Source organism: Zingiber officinale, chromosome 9B (assembly GCF_018446385.1).
Source record: "Zingiber officinale cultivar Zhangliang chromosome 9B, Zo_v1.1, whole genome shotgun sequence".
NCBI lineage: Eukaryota > Viridiplantae > Streptophyta > Magnoliopsida > Zingiberales > Zingiberaceae > Zingiber > Zingiber officinale.
Window position 1 is genome coordinate 120,153,648 of NC_056003.1, and position 17,268 is coordinate 120,170,915.

At 36.1% G+C, this 17,268-nt stretch overlaps 2 protein-coding genes across 2 annotated transcripts in view; both read left to right on the forward strand.

The window, feature by feature from the left end:
* The window catches only part of LOC122023725 (receptor-like protein 4), a 33,067-nt gene extending 29,101 nt beyond the window's left edge, over positions 1 to 3,966 (forward strand). The window contains exons 6-9 of the mRNA XM_042582009.1: positions 1,151 to 1,222; positions 1,299 to 1,376; positions 3,396 to 3,580; positions 3,650 to 3,966. Of these exons, the coding sequence (XP_042437943.1) occupies positions 1,151 to 1,222; positions 1,299 to 1,376; positions 3,396 to 3,580; positions 3,650 to 3,768 (454 nt within the window). The 3' untranslated portion in view covers positions 3,769 to 3,966. The remainder of the gene's footprint in view (positions 1 to 1,150; positions 1,223 to 1,298; positions 1,377 to 3,395; positions 3,581 to 3,649) is intronic.
* Positions 3,967 to 4,956: 990 nt separating this feature from the next.
* LOC122024119 (protein FRIGIDA-ESSENTIAL 1-like) lies at positions 4,957 to 16,000 on the forward strand. The gene is made up of 5 exons (XM_042582670.1): positions 4,957 to 5,357; positions 13,346 to 13,529; positions 14,006 to 14,223; positions 14,342 to 15,540; positions 15,629 to 16,000. The coding sequence occupies exons 1-5, from the start codon at positions 5,126 to 5,128 to the stop codon at positions 15,656 to 15,658; spliced, it is 1,863 nt and encodes a 620-aa protein (XP_042438604.1). The 5' UTR covers positions 4,957 to 5,125; the 3' UTR covers positions 15,659 to 16,000.
* The last annotated feature ends 1,268 nt before the right edge of the window (positions 16,001 to 17,268 follow it).

A 17,268-nucleotide genomic window follows, 5' to 3' on the forward strand; every position in this document is an offset into this window, starting at 1 on the left:
ACATTAGTTGTTAGTTCATTCGGCTGTTGTCGCATAGTTCTTTCATATCAACGACTCTCTAGGTTTTTTGCTATAGCATCGGTTAACTCAATCTTACCATCAGTCGACTGCCATCACTCAACTGGTTCTTGTCATTAATTGACTAATCCCACTTTCCAATCTACACATCCACGAACAAAATGACATCGTCGACTCAAGTACATCAACTATTCTTGAGTTGGTTGCCTGATCGATTCAGTCACAATCAGTGGAATGGATGCTGTCATCAATTGACCGACTCAGACATGAATAAAAACATTCTATTTGTGGGCTAATCTACTTGAGTCAACTACTTAGTTGACTCAACCACCAGTCTATTGATGACACTCTTCAATTGATTGGATCGTCGGCTACGACCATCCTAATGGTCAAGTCCTCGCCTAAGTATCAATACATGTCTCTCAACTCTCAAGTCAAGTGTTTACCTTGTAGCTCCTTTGCCACAAGACCATCTTCTCTACTCGCCTCTCGGATAACCCAAGCCCTTGGCTTGCTTCACATGTCATCCATCACGCTTCATCTATATAGTTTGTCTCCTCTAACTCAGTTGCACTCCTATACCTGCTTTCCTACAGTCATGCAACATAAACTTTTTTGTGCCCTAAAATGTCAGGTATAGATTGTAAATATTTGCAAAATTAATTGTATGAAAATGTTAGTATATAAAAAATTTAGCTGAATTTCATCAACATTTGTTGGCCTTTTTAAGAGCAAGGTTTGATCCTTTTAATTGATTCCATATATTCATTAATGCAACCACATGCAGTATGTAACTATTGCTACAATAGTTACATGTATGCTTACCAAGCCTTGTGAACTGTTGAGATGATTTTAGTACTCCATTTTATCAGTTTCTTTCTTGAAATTCCTGTAGTTTATGCTCTTGCCGCAGAACCTTGCCTACAATTAAGAGCAATACCTCCTATATGGGAAGTTTACACAGTTGTTTGAGATAACTGTTTTTTTGTTTCTTATAATGATTGCTAAATGGTTTATCTTTGAAACAAAGACATTTTTAAAATGTAATCAGGATAGCAGCCTATGTCTTTCTTAGTCTTTGACTTGGTTAACAAATTCATTGATAATCAATTTATGTGAATATTGTCTGCAGGGATCTTTCATACAACCAACTCAATGCATCTATTCCTGAGACCCTTGGCCGGCTGATGTCTTTACAAATACTGTAAAAAGATAAGAATAATTCAATTTGTTGGTTCATCACCAATGTATTAAATACGAAATTTGTATTTTTCTTATAGGAATCTCAATGGAAACCATTTATCTGGAAGAGTTCCAGCAAATCTTGGAGGACGGCCACTTCACAGGGCTAGCTTCAAGTAATAACTCCATTTGAGAAAATTAGTTCCTGATGTTTATCTATCTATGATGTTTTATAGTTATTATTATGCTGTTAGGTGATTCTTCAGAAACAATTTGTCTAATATGTTTTTTGATTTCTTTTGAGCTAGAGACATATTTTGCTGCATATTGGCTTTAATAGGTTGCAGCAAAATACTTGCATTTTCAGTATGGAATTGCTAGGTAATCCCCTTTTTATTCATGTGAGATGGAGCCCATTCCATCCCTAAATGAGTACAGAGGGGCACGCTCTTAATATAAGCAGACCTAGGATGCCCCCTATTTGGTCATGTAAGGCCAGCCATACTATGCTTAATTTGATTCACTTGTCCTAGAAGCTTGAGTGACTTGTTAACAACCCCCAGGGTGTAGCGCAGATGGTGGACGCATGACATCTATGGCGTAATGGCAGGGGTCGATTCTCAGTAACTGACGACTTGAGATTTACCCCACCATGCGCCTATGGCCTACCTGCATGTACCTCCCTCCATATCCCTGGGGCCGGCACTAGGGGGCCGCTAAGGTAGCGGATCTATCTTTTTTTTGAGTGACTTGTTAACAACCCCTAGGGCTGGCTCAGTTGGTAAGTGCATGGGATAATGATGGTAGTAGTTCAAAACTCGACAGGGGATTTTATCACCTTTATGGACCTCTGCTCATGCACTTGTTAATTTGAGTTTCTGTTGAACTCTCTCTTAATGGCACGGGGTAGTCGTGAGGGAGCCACTAACGTGGTGGTACCATGTTTTTTGAGTGACTTGTTAACAATTGCAAAAATCTATATATTTATATTGAACACTCTCCTTCTAGCAATTTGTGGGTGAACATATTGAACTTGATTGGATTCTAGTGGCCTTAAATCAACATCTGTTGGATTTGGCCCATTCCCATGCTTGTGCATGGCAAAGGAGCTGCGGGCATGACCTATCCATATCCATGACAGAACCCTATTCTGGGTTATTTTCTGTCTTAAATACGGTGACAACTATTGGAGAGAATTAATATTAACGTTTATAAACCTGAATCATGATGACGCCTTATGGTGTGTGAAAAGTTTGTTAGATTGTAAAACTTGTAGAAGGATCCTTTTTTTTTATTTGAACAACTTTTTATGTGAGTGAGTGAGTGTTTGAGGTGTGGTTTTTTTGTGTTTTCTGTTGGTGTTAAGGGAAGACCCTAAGGAGAAAGAGATATTTTGCACACAATATTGTAGCTATTTATCTGTCCACATTTTTCTCAAATTCTTCTTGCACGTTATACAAGCTTGTCTTCTCTTGTGGAATAAGCATGCATAAAATCAGATTATCATTTTTGTTCTTTCTCTTGCGAATTGCTATTTATCATCTTGGTATGTTGGTGGAGTTTCTCAGTTGAACAAGGTGAGAGATGATTTTTGTCAGGCAGTTTTACGATGAGGTGATTTCATATTCTAAACTCATTAATACTATAATCAGCAGAGAAAAGAGTAAGCCATCAGATAGGACCGATATCCATTGGAAGATGTATTAGATGATGGAGACACAAATAGTCGCTACTATCAGGTTATGCTTCGAAAATAATTTGGTGGTTAGTGAGGCCAGAATACAAGAGGTCGTGCAGAAGTTAGCGTAGTATCACTTGGTGTGGTGGTAGTGGCATGGTGAATTATGTCATCACATAAATCCATCTCAGTAAAAAGTTATACAAATTCATTTGGAAAAGGACAAAGAGCTGATGAAGTATCTAATGCCATTATTTAATTTCTAGTTGCATAAATACTCAAGAATCAAGCTGTGTAATCAATTCCACAGTCGGCACGAAGTATGACTACTCTTTAGACTAATAAAGATTGAAATGTCTCATTGTATGAACTACCTTTTCCATTCCTCGGTTTTATGCTCTTTGCCTATCACATGGCTCTTTATAGCTTTTGAAGAAATATATAGTCGTCGATATGTTTGTGGTAATTGATATAGTATACAGTTTTCGATATTGGATGCTTACCATGGAATCTACAGTTTCACTGGCAATGCAGGTTTATGTGGGATTCCTGGGTTACGAGCCTGCGGCCCTCATCTTTCCCTCGCTGCTAAACTTGGAATTGCTTTCGGGGCTTTGTTCGGACTGCTGCTAATCCTCCTTTGTGTTCTTATCTGGTGGAAAAGAAGGGCGAACATCCTTCGCGCGCAAAAGATTGCTGCTTGTGAGTGTCTAAAGGATTGCTACTCTAGTTGCCTTTCTGTAACTTGAAACATCTCTCATTCTCTTGTAGCCAGGGAAGCTCCCTATGCCAAGTCGCGCTTCACACGAGATGTCCAAATGACGAAGCATCACACTGTGCAAGACCAAACTCGAACCAGCCCTGAGAGTGCATCCAACTTGCTCTCTTAGCCGCCGCCGCGTGACGATCCTTCTTCTATCATTGTCATTCCATTCTTTGTTTCCCTCCAAGATCCTTTTTGACTGTGTTTCTTTGATTCAGGAAAGCAGTAGATTTCTCTTGTAGTCTGCTTGGGAGGATATTGTAGAAATCACTAAATTATTAAAGAAAAAGAGTCTAAAAAAATTCCAAATACAATTGTTCTTGAATCTCCTTTTCCTTTCTTGTCTTTTTCTTGAAATTCAATTATTTTCTCAGGTTTAAGGTGGCTGCCAATTTATAGTTGACAATGTAACCCCCAAAAAGAAAGGGGTTAGTTATTTCAGTAAGAGAATTGAATGTCATCTGGTTCCTTAAACTCCGAGCAATACGAACAAGAAAATCAAGATTTTAATTTCAAGTGGGAATAAATATTTTGAAAGTTGATTTTTGAGTGAGCATAAGTGATAGATTCCATCTATTATTTTAATTTAATTGATATGCTAATGTGTTAAAATAAACCAGTTTAATATTTTTTTTATTTAACTCAGTTGATAATAATATACATAAATTATATTTATATTAAAATATATGTTTGGCAGTAATTTTTTTTTAAAAGGGTCCTCATAGTGAAAAAGAGCACAGATCTTCTAGATCATTTTTTTGTGATTTAGAAGATGTGTCATTCGCATTTGTGATCGGATCGCGGACCAAAGTATGTACCACTCATATTTGCAGTCGGATCGCGGCCGCGATCCGACCACAAATGGTTGGTCGCGATCCGACCACAAATGGTTGGTCGCGATCCGACCACAAATGGTTGTGATCCCTTTTTGAGTTTATCGTCCTCATCAGATTATAATTTTTGTTCGGAGCGGACAGTCGGAGGCCGTCCGAAAGCCTCCGATGATGGATAAGTAGCTAGGTTACTGGGCGCTGAGCAAGGGTGTTCTCCAAAGGCCGCCCGCTCCGAACAAAAACTATAACCTGATAAGGACGATGAACCCAGGAAGAGATCATAATGATTTACGGTCAGATCACGACCATGATCCAATCATAAATATGAATGATACATTTTTTAGATCACAAAAAAAAATGGTCCAAAAAATCCAGCCTCAGTGAAAAAAACTAACAAAGTGCTGGAGTAAAAAATATTTTTTTTTCCCAATTTTTTCCAATAATACTTTATAATTAGGGGACCATAAGATTAGTGAGGAGCACACGGAGCAGCGCCCAGGAAACATTCTTTTGACCAATCTGATTTAAAATAAGAGAAAGTCTGTCTGCGAACTGCGATTCCCAACCTTGTTCGCCTTCGCCCCGTTTCGCAGCCGCTGCGGCCGCCGCAAGACGCTTGCAGGCGTCGTCGTTAGGGAGTCGCCGTTAGGGATGCCGAAACGCTCGACGAAGGCATCCGCTGATTCTGCCACCGATCCATCGGGGGAGGTCGATGCCCTCTCGGCCGGCGACGGCGATGAGTCCTTCCTTGAAGACCAGAGAGAGTGCGACGAAGCGGGCGAGGAGGTGGTGGAAGAGGAACGAGTGCAAGAGATCGAGGTAGATGAGGTGGAAGGAAAAGGAGGCGGCGGTGGCTCCGATTTGCCTGGCCACCACGACGATGGTTTGCCCCCTTTGCCTATCTTTCGTCTGTCCTTTCATACTGCCGATTACTGATTTCCCTCATTCCAATTATTGGCCTTTGAACTGCTAGAATGTATGTTTTAGTTTACAGCAAATGACTAGGAAAAGCGTGGAGATGATATTTAGATATGCAAAGACATTATATACCCTTAGGAAGAAAACAATAGAAATGAATTAATTAAATTGGTTTGATAATCGGAGGCTAATATCCCCTCCAAATGATCTTCTCCTTTTCCCTTTTCTGTTATTTCCTATGAGATAGAGTGTGAGTCCTATCAACTTAGTATTAGAGCTAGGTTCCTCACCACCATCATCGTTGCTATCATCCTTAACACAATTGTTATCATCATCCCATAACATCAGTTATATCCATTGCTGGCATCGGAATCTTCAACAACTCGAGCCTAAATCTCCCAACATGGTTATGATTTTATTTAAAAAAAGTTACTTTACTTTTTTCTTATTTGTTTTTTTATATTAGAAGAATAAAAAATATTATTAAAAAAATATACTTGGCCAATTCTAATGCGATGCCATTAAGGTTTCATATAGCAACAAAGCATCAATCCTATGAGACAAAAGACGAATTCCCTTATTTCGAGAGATGAAAGATTTTTCTCCTACAAGGCATTCTAGATGATTCGAAGGTGAAGATAACTTCTTTGCATTTAGAAGGGGAGACTCTTCAATGGTATCAATTATTCTATTCATGCATGGATTTGCATCATGGGAGGAGTTTGTAGATGGTCTTCTCACCCATTTCATCCCTTAAGAATATGAGAATGCAGATGAGGTGTCATAAAATATCATAATCGCTTTCTCCAACTCTTTAACCAAACTTGTGGTTGGCCAGAGCAAAAATTATTGAATACTTTTATTAAAGGGTTTTATCCTAACATCCAAAAAAGAAGGTTAAGATGTACTATCCTTGTATAGTAAAAGTTGAATAATCCTTTGCATGATTGCGAGAAGAAAAGAGCTTTGAAAAGAATAGAAAAATAATAAATTTGTGAGCAATTCATTGTCCGAGATGATTTGTGATAATATAATTAAGGTTGAAGTTCAATTGGAAAAGAATACTAGTAGAAGAGATATAGTAAAGGAACAAATGACAAGATAATTATAGAGACAAGTTATATAAGAATATAATTTTTTATAATTGTTAGAAAGAATTCATCTATCACAATAATCGCAACACCTATATTGAATTCTTTACTCTAAAGCCTCTTTGTGAGCGTATTTCATCCACAACAATCTCTATTTTCATCATTCAAGAGAACAAAGCAACAATATGTTGCCCTCATCAACAACATCAAGCAATTTCCATGGAACGACATTATTGAACTTGCTTCTACTCAAAGAAAAGATGCTACAAGACATCTCAATACGCTAACTATTTCACAGTGTATGCATGGTGTAGATTATTCTTGTCATAACTTGTTGAGGAAGATTCAATGCAAAAGTCACTCTTCCAAAAGAAAATATTGGCATACTCATGAACTCGCAATGAAGGCTCAACACAATACGCCTCATTGTCAAAGAATTTTAGGCATATCTATTGGGGCTTCTGGCTCAAGGAAGAATCATAAAAGGATATTTGTCTATCATAAGTTATCACTTTGTCAAAAGGAGGTCTATTCAAGTTATTGAAAAAAAAAAAGATTGCCTTGAGGATAAGGTTGTTTTGAAGGACGGTGGAATGATACAATCCCAAATAGGCATATTCAAATAACCCCTTCAAAATATTAGTTTTAGAATAGGTTGTTAGATTTATTATTATTAATTCTCTTTCAAAATATTATCCTTTAGAATAGGTCATTAGATTAATTATTATTATTATTATTATTAATTCTTGTGTTGACAAGATCTCTTATTTGCCTATATATAGAGACATTATGTAGTTTTTGAACGAAAACATTAGAAATGAATTAATCAAATTAGTTTGATTGTTGGAGGTTGATCCCCTAGAAGTGATTATTCTTTTTCCAATTTTCCTCTTTTCTCTGATTTCCCATGAGATAGGACCTGGGGTCCTATCATTTACCTATCTTTATTCTTCTCAATTTTAAAATCCCTTTCTTTTTGAATCCTTTTATACTGATTACTGATTTTCCTCATTCCAATTATTGTGCTTTGAACTGCTAGAATGTATGTTTTAGTTTATAGCAAACGGCAAGGGTTGCTTCCATAGCTTTTTGGTAGAACATTAAGGAGAAGGCAGAGTGTCAGGATGATAGTTGTCCAAATCCACTTGAACAACTACTAGCAGGTCCTAGCTACGTTCATTTAGAGGAAGATGCACAATTCTTCAAAGCTGCATATACCCTTCTATCTGGCCTAACTATGGACTGTTAGGTTCAAGTCCTCACTTTCTTCCCTAGGTTTTATCATCCGGTTGCATTGGGCTCGCTATTAAAGGGTTTTATTAGGTAACATTTTAGCACACAATATGTTTTTGACTAGAAGGCATAAAGCTGAATTATATTCAATCTATTTGATCTTATCCATCTTAAGCTCAACTTGAAATAATAACACAAGTTAAAATTACAATAGAAATTATGCATTGTGTTTTTTCCTTCAATGTTGTGACCTGTATTATTTTCTGAGAATTTCCTTTTATTAAGAACTAAGAAGCATATAGTAGCAACTATTAGGGCCAAAATATAGCTTATAGAATTGCTATTTAGATTATTCTGCTTCATCAATAAGATTGAGTGGGCAGCATTTAGCGGATGTCTATGATTTAAAGAAAAATTACATGCAATTCAATAAGCTGAGGGTCTGACAATTCTTAATCAAACTTCCTTTTCTGATGTTTGTATCTTGGAGATCGATGAAGAAATTAGTTTTTAGTTTTTTCCCTTTTATGATTAACTAGAAATTCTTTTGAACCTACAACTTAAAGTACAAGCTCAGCAAAACTATTTTGTAGGCCATAATCCTGCATCTCTTATGCTTGAGAATTGAACAAACACTATTTGTTTTGGAAAGTTTTGCCTTTGAAATAAATAGAAAAACTATAATATTTTAAGTGAGATTAAAAAAATGGGTTTTCTTTTAATTGTTGATGCCTGAGAACAATTTTAACTCATTAAACTCACCTAATTAGAAAATATTATTAATTAACCCCTTTAATAAGGTCTTTGTATTAATACAACCTAGCTTATCCCCCCAAAAATTTCTAATAAACAACTGAGGTAAGTTAAAAGAGAAAATTCTTACTCACCAAGAACTTAACTCAATGTGTATTAAGAGTGACCGTGATGGTAAAGTTGTTGCAGCGAATCATGGAAACAACCTCTTGTAATGTAGGGTAAGGCCGCGTACAATAGATTCAATGTGGTCTGAGCGCATGTCCTCGGGAAAAAAAATCCCACCCAACCCTAGCCAACTTGGCGGTTGGCTATAAGCTGACCCCGTGATTTATATCCCTTCACATAACCTGGGGACGGGCTGTGAGGGGCGCCTGGGGTGAGCGTAATCACCTTTTGTTATAATATGGTTTGACCCTTCTCGGGTGCATTGGCGGGAGCTTCGTCCACTGGGCTTATATTATGATCCAATTTTTTTTATCCGTACATCTTCTATATTTAGAAGTCCTTACAGTAAGTATCTTTTGAGTCCTTCCATAGGGAGCTAGCACAATTTATGTATCAATGACCCTCTCAATTGTGATGAGAGAGGCAAGTTGGTGTTGATACTATAGGAATCTACGAGTATGATTTGTGGGAAAATCAAAAACAAAGAAGGCGACTTCTTGATATGATATTAAATGTTGTATTGAAAAATTTATTAATGTTGAGTAATGTTTAATTGAGCTAGTAAGTTTATCATATAAGGTCCTTGTAACTTATTTTTTTCAACTTACGTTTTTCATAATGCATAAAAGGTAGTGGAACTGGCATGAAACTTTTGACGAGTGTTTTAAGGAATGTTCTCAAGGCATCTATAGATAAAGACAGTGTCTTGCATGCTTCTTTTGTTTATGATGTGCATCTATATGTATTTTATAAAGCTCATTACAATAGGGTAAAATTATAATTTTTAATTCTTCTCCTACTAGACATGTAAGTAGATTTCTTAAACTATGATTAAGAACTTCAGTTTTCCCATCAATCTGCAGATGAAATACAAATAAAAATTTAGGATGAGTTCCAAACTACATAGGATATTTTAAAAATAACTAACCAACTTCAAATTCCTATTTGGCACTATTAATGTGTGTAACCTATGTAATTTTAAAAAACAACTTAGCTATATGAGGTGTTTTGACAGGGAATAAAATGTCATGTTAGAAAATCTATCTACAATTGCTAGCATGGAGTCATGACTTACGTTGGTCAGAGGGCTCTAAAATAAAATCCATTCCAAAGCTTATTTATTGCTTCCCATGAAGAATTGCTAGTGGTGTGTAGAGTGACACTTTTTCTAAGATCTCTGCTAGAAAGTTCATGGGATGCACTAATTCATGCCTTTGAAAATGTCAAAAAGTATTCTAGTACCCTTTAATCTTTTTGTTCTAATCAAGGGATTCTCTCATAGTTTAAAATCTCAACTTGTATTGGAATTGCTGTTTATGATAGGAACGATATGATTTCGATATCGCGTCCTACTATCTGGATATGGTTTCAATATTTTTTAATATCAAATCTATTAATTAAAAAAAAAATTAAACCTAAATATTTAAAAAATTTAAAATACAAAAAAAATATATTTTTTTTAAAAAAGGAAAATAAATGCAAGATCACGATGTCTCTATATGGTAAATACACCAACAACAACCAAGCCTTATCCCAATAGGTGGGGTCGGCTATATGGATCATTTTTTGCCATTAAGCTCTATCTCCAACTATATCATCATCTATATTTAAATAAATTTTATCTTGTTTTATTGTTGCTAACGAAGTCTTTTTTGGTCTCTCTTCCTTGTTTGATATGCATATTTGTCTTAGTTTCACATCGCCTAACTAGAGGATTTATTGATCGTTTAAGTACATATTCGTACCATCTTAAACGTGTGGAGTTTTCCCTCAATAAATGCAACTCTGACTTTCTCTCTAATTCTCTCATTTCTTATTCTGTCCACACATCCACCTTAACATCATCATCTCTGCAACTCTCCTCCATTTCAACCATCCTACTTGTATTCTATGTAAAACATCTCTCTCAATTCCTCCATCATTTTGGAAAAATGATCCTAAATATCTAAAGCTCTCGGTTCTAGGCAACTCGTCATCTCCTATCTTAACAATTGTCTCGTTATATTTAATATTGCTAAACTTAAATTCCATATATTCTGTCTTTATTCTACTAAGCCAAAAACATTTTCCTTCTAGTGTTTCCCTTTTACCAAAACAATATCATCTGCAAACAATATACACTACGGTACTGTGTCTTGAATATGTGCAGTGAGTTCGTCCATAATATGTCTCTATATGGTAAATAAATAAATCGATTTTTTATTATATATTTTGGAAATTAAAAGAAACAATATGTGTGTGTATTGTTTATATGTGAGGTTGTCCATAACTCTCTCTCTCTCTCTATATATATATATATATATATAGAGAGAGAGAGAGAGAGAGAGAGTTATGATATGTTGGGCGCCTCCCGTGCGTGCCCAACAGACGCGATAGAGGGGGACAGTGGGGCCCATGCGGGGGTGCCCCACTCTGTTGCATATGTTAGGCACGCACGGGAGGCGCCTAACATATTACTTTTCTCTCTCTCTCTCTCTCTCTCTATATATATATATATATATATATATATATATATATATATATTAGGTTAATGGCATAGTTTTATTAGGGTTTGACTAAGCCTATTTAGATTATCCCTATTTATAGATAGGTGTTGATTGAAATTATTAACCTAAATTTAATTAACCTAAGTTTCTTCGTTTTCGCTACCTCGTGCCCAGGCGTTGTCCCGTGGCCTCGCCGAGTGTCCGACGACCAATGTTGCCCTTCCATCCATGCAAGTAGCAATGACGTTGGTGTCGCCCTTCTTATTTCATGTCGCCTGCGACCGACCTCTCTGTTGCTGCCTCACATTCGAGTGTCATGTGATGTCTCGCGATTGCCTCCGCAACCTCACGTGTGGCGCCTCCGTGACCTTGCAATGTCGGTCGTCGAGCAGAACAACAAATTTCGCCCGACACAATACGAAATTTTAAACCATGGATTCTCTATCAATGAACTTTCTCTTATGCACCTCAATAGAACAACATTGCAAAAGGAAAGAATAGGCATTGGTTATACCTTTATCCTTCATATGAGAGTCCTTTTGTAGTTTTAGGATGACTTTATTCTCGGAACATGTTATCTTATAAAGTGTATGCCCTCTTCTTTCTTGGTGATATAGTTTTATTTTCTATTTTTTTTCATTGTGATGCCACATATAGTCTTTCTCCATGTGTTCCAGTGCACTTGTTTTGTCAATTTCATATTATTGAGTAAAGATAAATTGTTACCAGTCTATTAAGTTTATCTTACTCTGGTATTCTCTAAGGGTATTATTACTATTCACCCAAGTTGCTTAGGGCTTTCGTTTTAGTCGTTATTACATTTTTTAAGAATATTCCCATTTCTTCTATCTAGCTGCCTCATCTGAGTATGTAGATGAGGCACTTCTATTCCTATTCCACTGTCTATGCCACCATCTTTTATTCTAGAATGTTTGACATTATAAACTAAGCTACTACGAGCCTACATGCCCATAATCTGGTCGTACATCTGCTCATTAAGATTCTATTCCCCTTCTAAAATCCTCTATAATCTCGTATTGTACATCCAAACTTAACCTTCCCATTCCTATAATGGAAGGCATTTGTAAGTGCACCACTTGCCTTTCTCATTACATCTCTTATGCTTCCTTATCCCTGTTTATTTCTACTTTGGCTTCAGTTAAGATTCCCATTCTGTCTCATAGGCTCTATCTAATTCTGGTTTGAGATTGGCCATAATAGGTGAAACAATAGTGTGGCATTGGGAACTAGTTGTCTGGTTGGAGATTTAATATCTTGGTGCAGAAAAATAAATGTAGTGGCAAAATCAAGTGCCATGGCAATTGAGGATGCTTCTTTCCATATGTGAGTTTCTTTGACTCAAAGAACTAAAGAGAGAGTTGGGTGTTATAATAATAAAGTTATATTTTGATAAAGTAATGCATATAATCTCTGGCCAGTATTCCATAAAAAGGAAAAACATATAATAAATTTTCATTTTGTCTGAGAGTGCAATCTAAGGAGTCATTATGTATTTTATTGGCATCTAATAATCAATTGAAAAATATATTGACCAAGTCTTGTGGGTGGTCCTAGAGCTCAATATGTTTGTGACAAACTGTGCTCCCATACCAACTAGAAACTTGGGATGTGTTGCATTAGTCAATTAGATCTAATAAGGTCTGATAGCAATATGTACATAACACACTTGCCTTGCAATGTATTAGCAACTAACTAGTATTAACTAAAACCCATGCTCACAGGATGTATGCAGATCATGTATATGAAGAATCAAATGATCATTATGGAATATTATCAAAGTTGTGCATAATTATGGATGTTTTTTGCATTGTCATGGCATATTTCTATATGACATACTTCGATCTCATGTATGAGATGTCATTAGTTAGGTCATAAGTGATTTAAGTTCTGACGACTATCTAACTCAGGTTAATTAATTAATTAATTAATTAATTTTTCAACAGAAACTGCAACTGAATCCAATGCAGATATATATTTACACTATGGAACCATGGTAGCCACCCTTGATTCTAAGTATTTATTTTTTAAGAAAACCTTTTCTACCTTTTCCTATTTCCTAATCACCTTTGGACAACTTCATTGAATAAGTAAATGGATCTATCTCTACTTTACCTTGGAAATTTATTATCTTTGGAATTGGTGTCATCCTCCTTTTCCCTGATGATGTTTGACCAATCTTTGTCATTGTCCCTTTCATGTAGATACAAGCAAAACGCATGAAGGCTGTTGCAAGGAACCAATGTTGCTTTCTTCCAATTCCGAGAAATCTTCTGTAAATTCAATCAATTCTCAGACTGAGTATCTTAGGGGTGACAACCTTGGCAATGACTCTCCATCTAAGTTACATATCAAAAAGATTTCTGAAAACAATAATGGAGATCTCAGGTAAGGCTCTCGGAAAAACTTAAATAGTCAACTTGAGCAAAATTTCTAAAATCACTTTTCACACAGATATTCAAGGCTAGATGTCATTATGATTTGGAGCTGATGGTAATCATTAGTCTTTATCCTACTCAACAGAAGCTCAATATTAGTGAACTAAAAGATGGTCATATGCGAGAGGAAATCCCAAAAATGAAATGATTACCTAGGATTTAATACACCATGGCTGGATGTTATATTAGTTAATGCTAGTTATGATAGTCAAGTCCTTCCAGATAAATTAGAATAGTGTTCACAATATGTTTGCTGAAGGATTTGTGCCACTGGTTATTAGATGTTTGCTGGATTGCTAGTTACAATAGCCAACTCTGTGTAAGTTAGAACTCATGTAGCATCATGATTGCACGGTTCTCTTTTTATCTTTCCTTTACTCTATTATCCTTAATTTAGACAGATTAGCTAATCAGTATCTATTTCAGTCAGCCTACTTCACAAAGAAGACCAAGGAGCTCCTCTCCTTGTGTCCAGAATGAGCATGCAAGTAAAAATCCTGCAATTATATGCGACTTTTTTGCTAGAGGCTGGTGCATCAAGGGAAGCTCTTGTAGATTTCTTCACAAGAAAGAGGTGGTTGGCTATGTTAGTCAGGAGATACAGGAAGATAAGGGTACCACTGAAGATTCCATTTATTGCAAAGGTATGAAGTATGAAGATATGCTGTGCAAATTCTCCCTTAGACTACATGAAGGAATACTTATTTATTTACTAAACTATGATATGGTTGATCTTTGATTCGATAGTCATGCCAAATGTAGGGAATTCAACAAAATCAGATTTTCTTTTGCAAAGATCCCTTGTGCGCACATATGGTGGGGAGGTGCATGGATTTTCCCAGTTCACATCTAAGAATAGTGAGCATTTTCCAGTGGATGGAGTAAGACAGACAATCTTACTAGGAAAATGCCCAGTAACAGATGTGCCAGTTCATCATGATTGTAGTAACAATTTTCCAGATAGACGCTCAGCCAGTGTTGAAATTTCATCTCGTCATTTGTCAGGGATGATGTACAATGAAATGCCTAGTGGAATGCATAGATATGATGCATCATTCTCGAGAGAATCTTTGATTAAGAATCCATTGGCGTCAGAATCTAATTATGTTGTGGGTGGATCCTCTATGCCACTTAATGTTCATAATGATAGCTGTGACATCTATTCTATTAGAAAAAAGCCAGATGACCTTGCTAGAGAATATCAGCAGAGCCATTTCATGCTTCATGATTCTTACACTTCTGGCTTAAGTGGGGATTCTCTGTCATTTTCTGGTCTGCCACAAAAGCTTGAAGAGAATACTTGGGAAACCTCTGTACCTTTCCGACCCTCAGTTTCCCTTGCACCTTTTATTAAATCCTATTGTGATAGCCAATATGATCCCTTTATCGACAGTATTGACCATTCAAAACAAGTTTCACCTTCTGCTTCTCCAAAAGGTACTCTTGGAAGTTCACAAAGTCAGCATCCAGTTGGTGCTCCTATAGCTGGAGATTCTAAATCAGTATACGATGCCACCAGATCTGTGAATTCTTTTACCTCAGCTACTGTAGGAATTCTTGGTACGAGCAAACCAATGCACGAATGTTCCATCAACACTACTGCTATCTCACCTGGCCTTACTACAAATGCTGAAGAGAAAGGACAGATCCCTGATTTAGCTATTCATCCACGTGTTGATAAGTCAGAACTTGGGGATAATAGCAGCATAGAAAAGGTAAAAAGTGCTAGGGAATCAAAGGAAATGAAGATTTTCCATGCTGCTTTGGTAGATTATTTGAAGAAATTGCTAAAACCATCATGGAAGGAAGGTCGCTTGAATAAGGATACTCATAAGCTAATAGCTAAGAAGGCAGCTGAGAAAGTCTTGGGTGCACTACAACCACATCAAGTCCCTAATGGCCCAGATGCAATAGACCAATATCTATTATCTTCCAGGCCAAAACTTTTAAAACTAGTGGAGGTCAACTTTCTATTCTGGCATTTATAATCATGACCTTCAACTTTTTTTTAAGATTCAATGTTTACTCTTTATTTTTCCTCATTTGCAGGCTTATGTGGATAAGTATGGTAGGTCCTGAGCATTCCATCTTTGGATGAGTTTAGTTAGCTACAGTAACAACTCTGCTCAATGTTGTGATCTAATCTTTTCATGAGCATACTAAACCTATCCAAGCTCTGGTATTTATGTGGTAAGCATGCAAGCCATTCCCTGCTTTTGGATTCATGTTTTTTTTTTCTGGACTATGGAAATTGCAGGTGTATCTTGTAATTCTCAACACCATAGAGACATCAATTTTCCAAGTTACAATGAGATGAAGTTGCTATGTATTCTCGGAATCGTAAATGAGCTATGAGATGATGAACAAGCAGGGTTATTTTGTGAAATGGAAAGACATAATGAAGCAAGTCAGTTTGTGCCATCTAAGACTTGTGCATATGACTTTGCAAAAGCATTTAAAATTTAGGTTAGTGTTGTTTTTGTTTGCTACTTATATTCTAACTTAGATTAGATTAGTATCGTTTTTGGTTACTCAGATACTGGAAATAAATTAGTCGAAAAGCAAGGATATAGCAGTGTTGCTTGTGCTAAGAGAGTAGGATTTGATGCCCCTTCATGACTTAGTTAGGTGGAAGTATCCTATGTATACTAGTATTTTACCTTTTGATGTGCAGAATCAAGTTTGCATTTAGCCTATATTTCTTCTGACCTTTCGAAACCTTTCCTTATGGATTAAAATTATAAATCGTCAATTGGTTGCACCCATACCTCATTTTGTTTGTTAAGAACTAAATATCAAAACAATATATGTTTTGGATAAGGGGACGATAAGAAACACTAGTAGAAAGGACAAGTTGGGAGTTGATTCCCATCCCCTTTCCAATCTTTATGGGACAAAGATGTGGCATTCATTCCCAATGAGTGATTTAGATTTCTAATTTTTCAGATTGTGATGTGCTTTCATTAGTTCCCTTCTTATCTCAATTACCAAAGGATATTAAGGCTGAAGTTCAACCCAACATGTAACTTTCATTACCTTATTCTACTTCCTATGGAACTGTAGTGGAAATAGATGAGACCGTCAGATTTTCTACGTGATCGTAAAGTGTCTCTAAAAATTAAAAAAAAAAAATTAGAAAATGACGGTTAGACTTGTTCTGTTATATGGTGCTGAATGTTGCGCTATGACTTAAGCACATGAACACAAGATGAGAGTTGTAAAGATGAGGATGTTAAGGTGGATATATGGACATACGAGGAGGATGTACAAGATAAGAAATAAAAATATTAGAGAGAGTCAAGGTTATATCTATCGAGAGAAAATATCGAGAGACACATTTAAGATGGTATAAATATATACTTAGACGACCAATAAATATTTCAGTTAGACGATGCGAAATTATGACAAATATACATATTAAATGAAAAAAATAAAAAAAGACTTTGTTAGTAATAATAAAATAAGATAAAAATTATTTAAATATAGATGATATAGTAGGGATAGAGCTCAATGATAGAAGGATCTATATAGTAGGATAAGAGTGATCGTTGTTATTGTGTACCTCGTAGGACGAACTAAATGATATCAATAGAGTAGATTTAGAATTAGAATTATAATAGTGAGAATTTGTATCACCATTGGATTGTCAATGAATGTAAGTATTAACTGGATTTAGAATTGGTGAAATT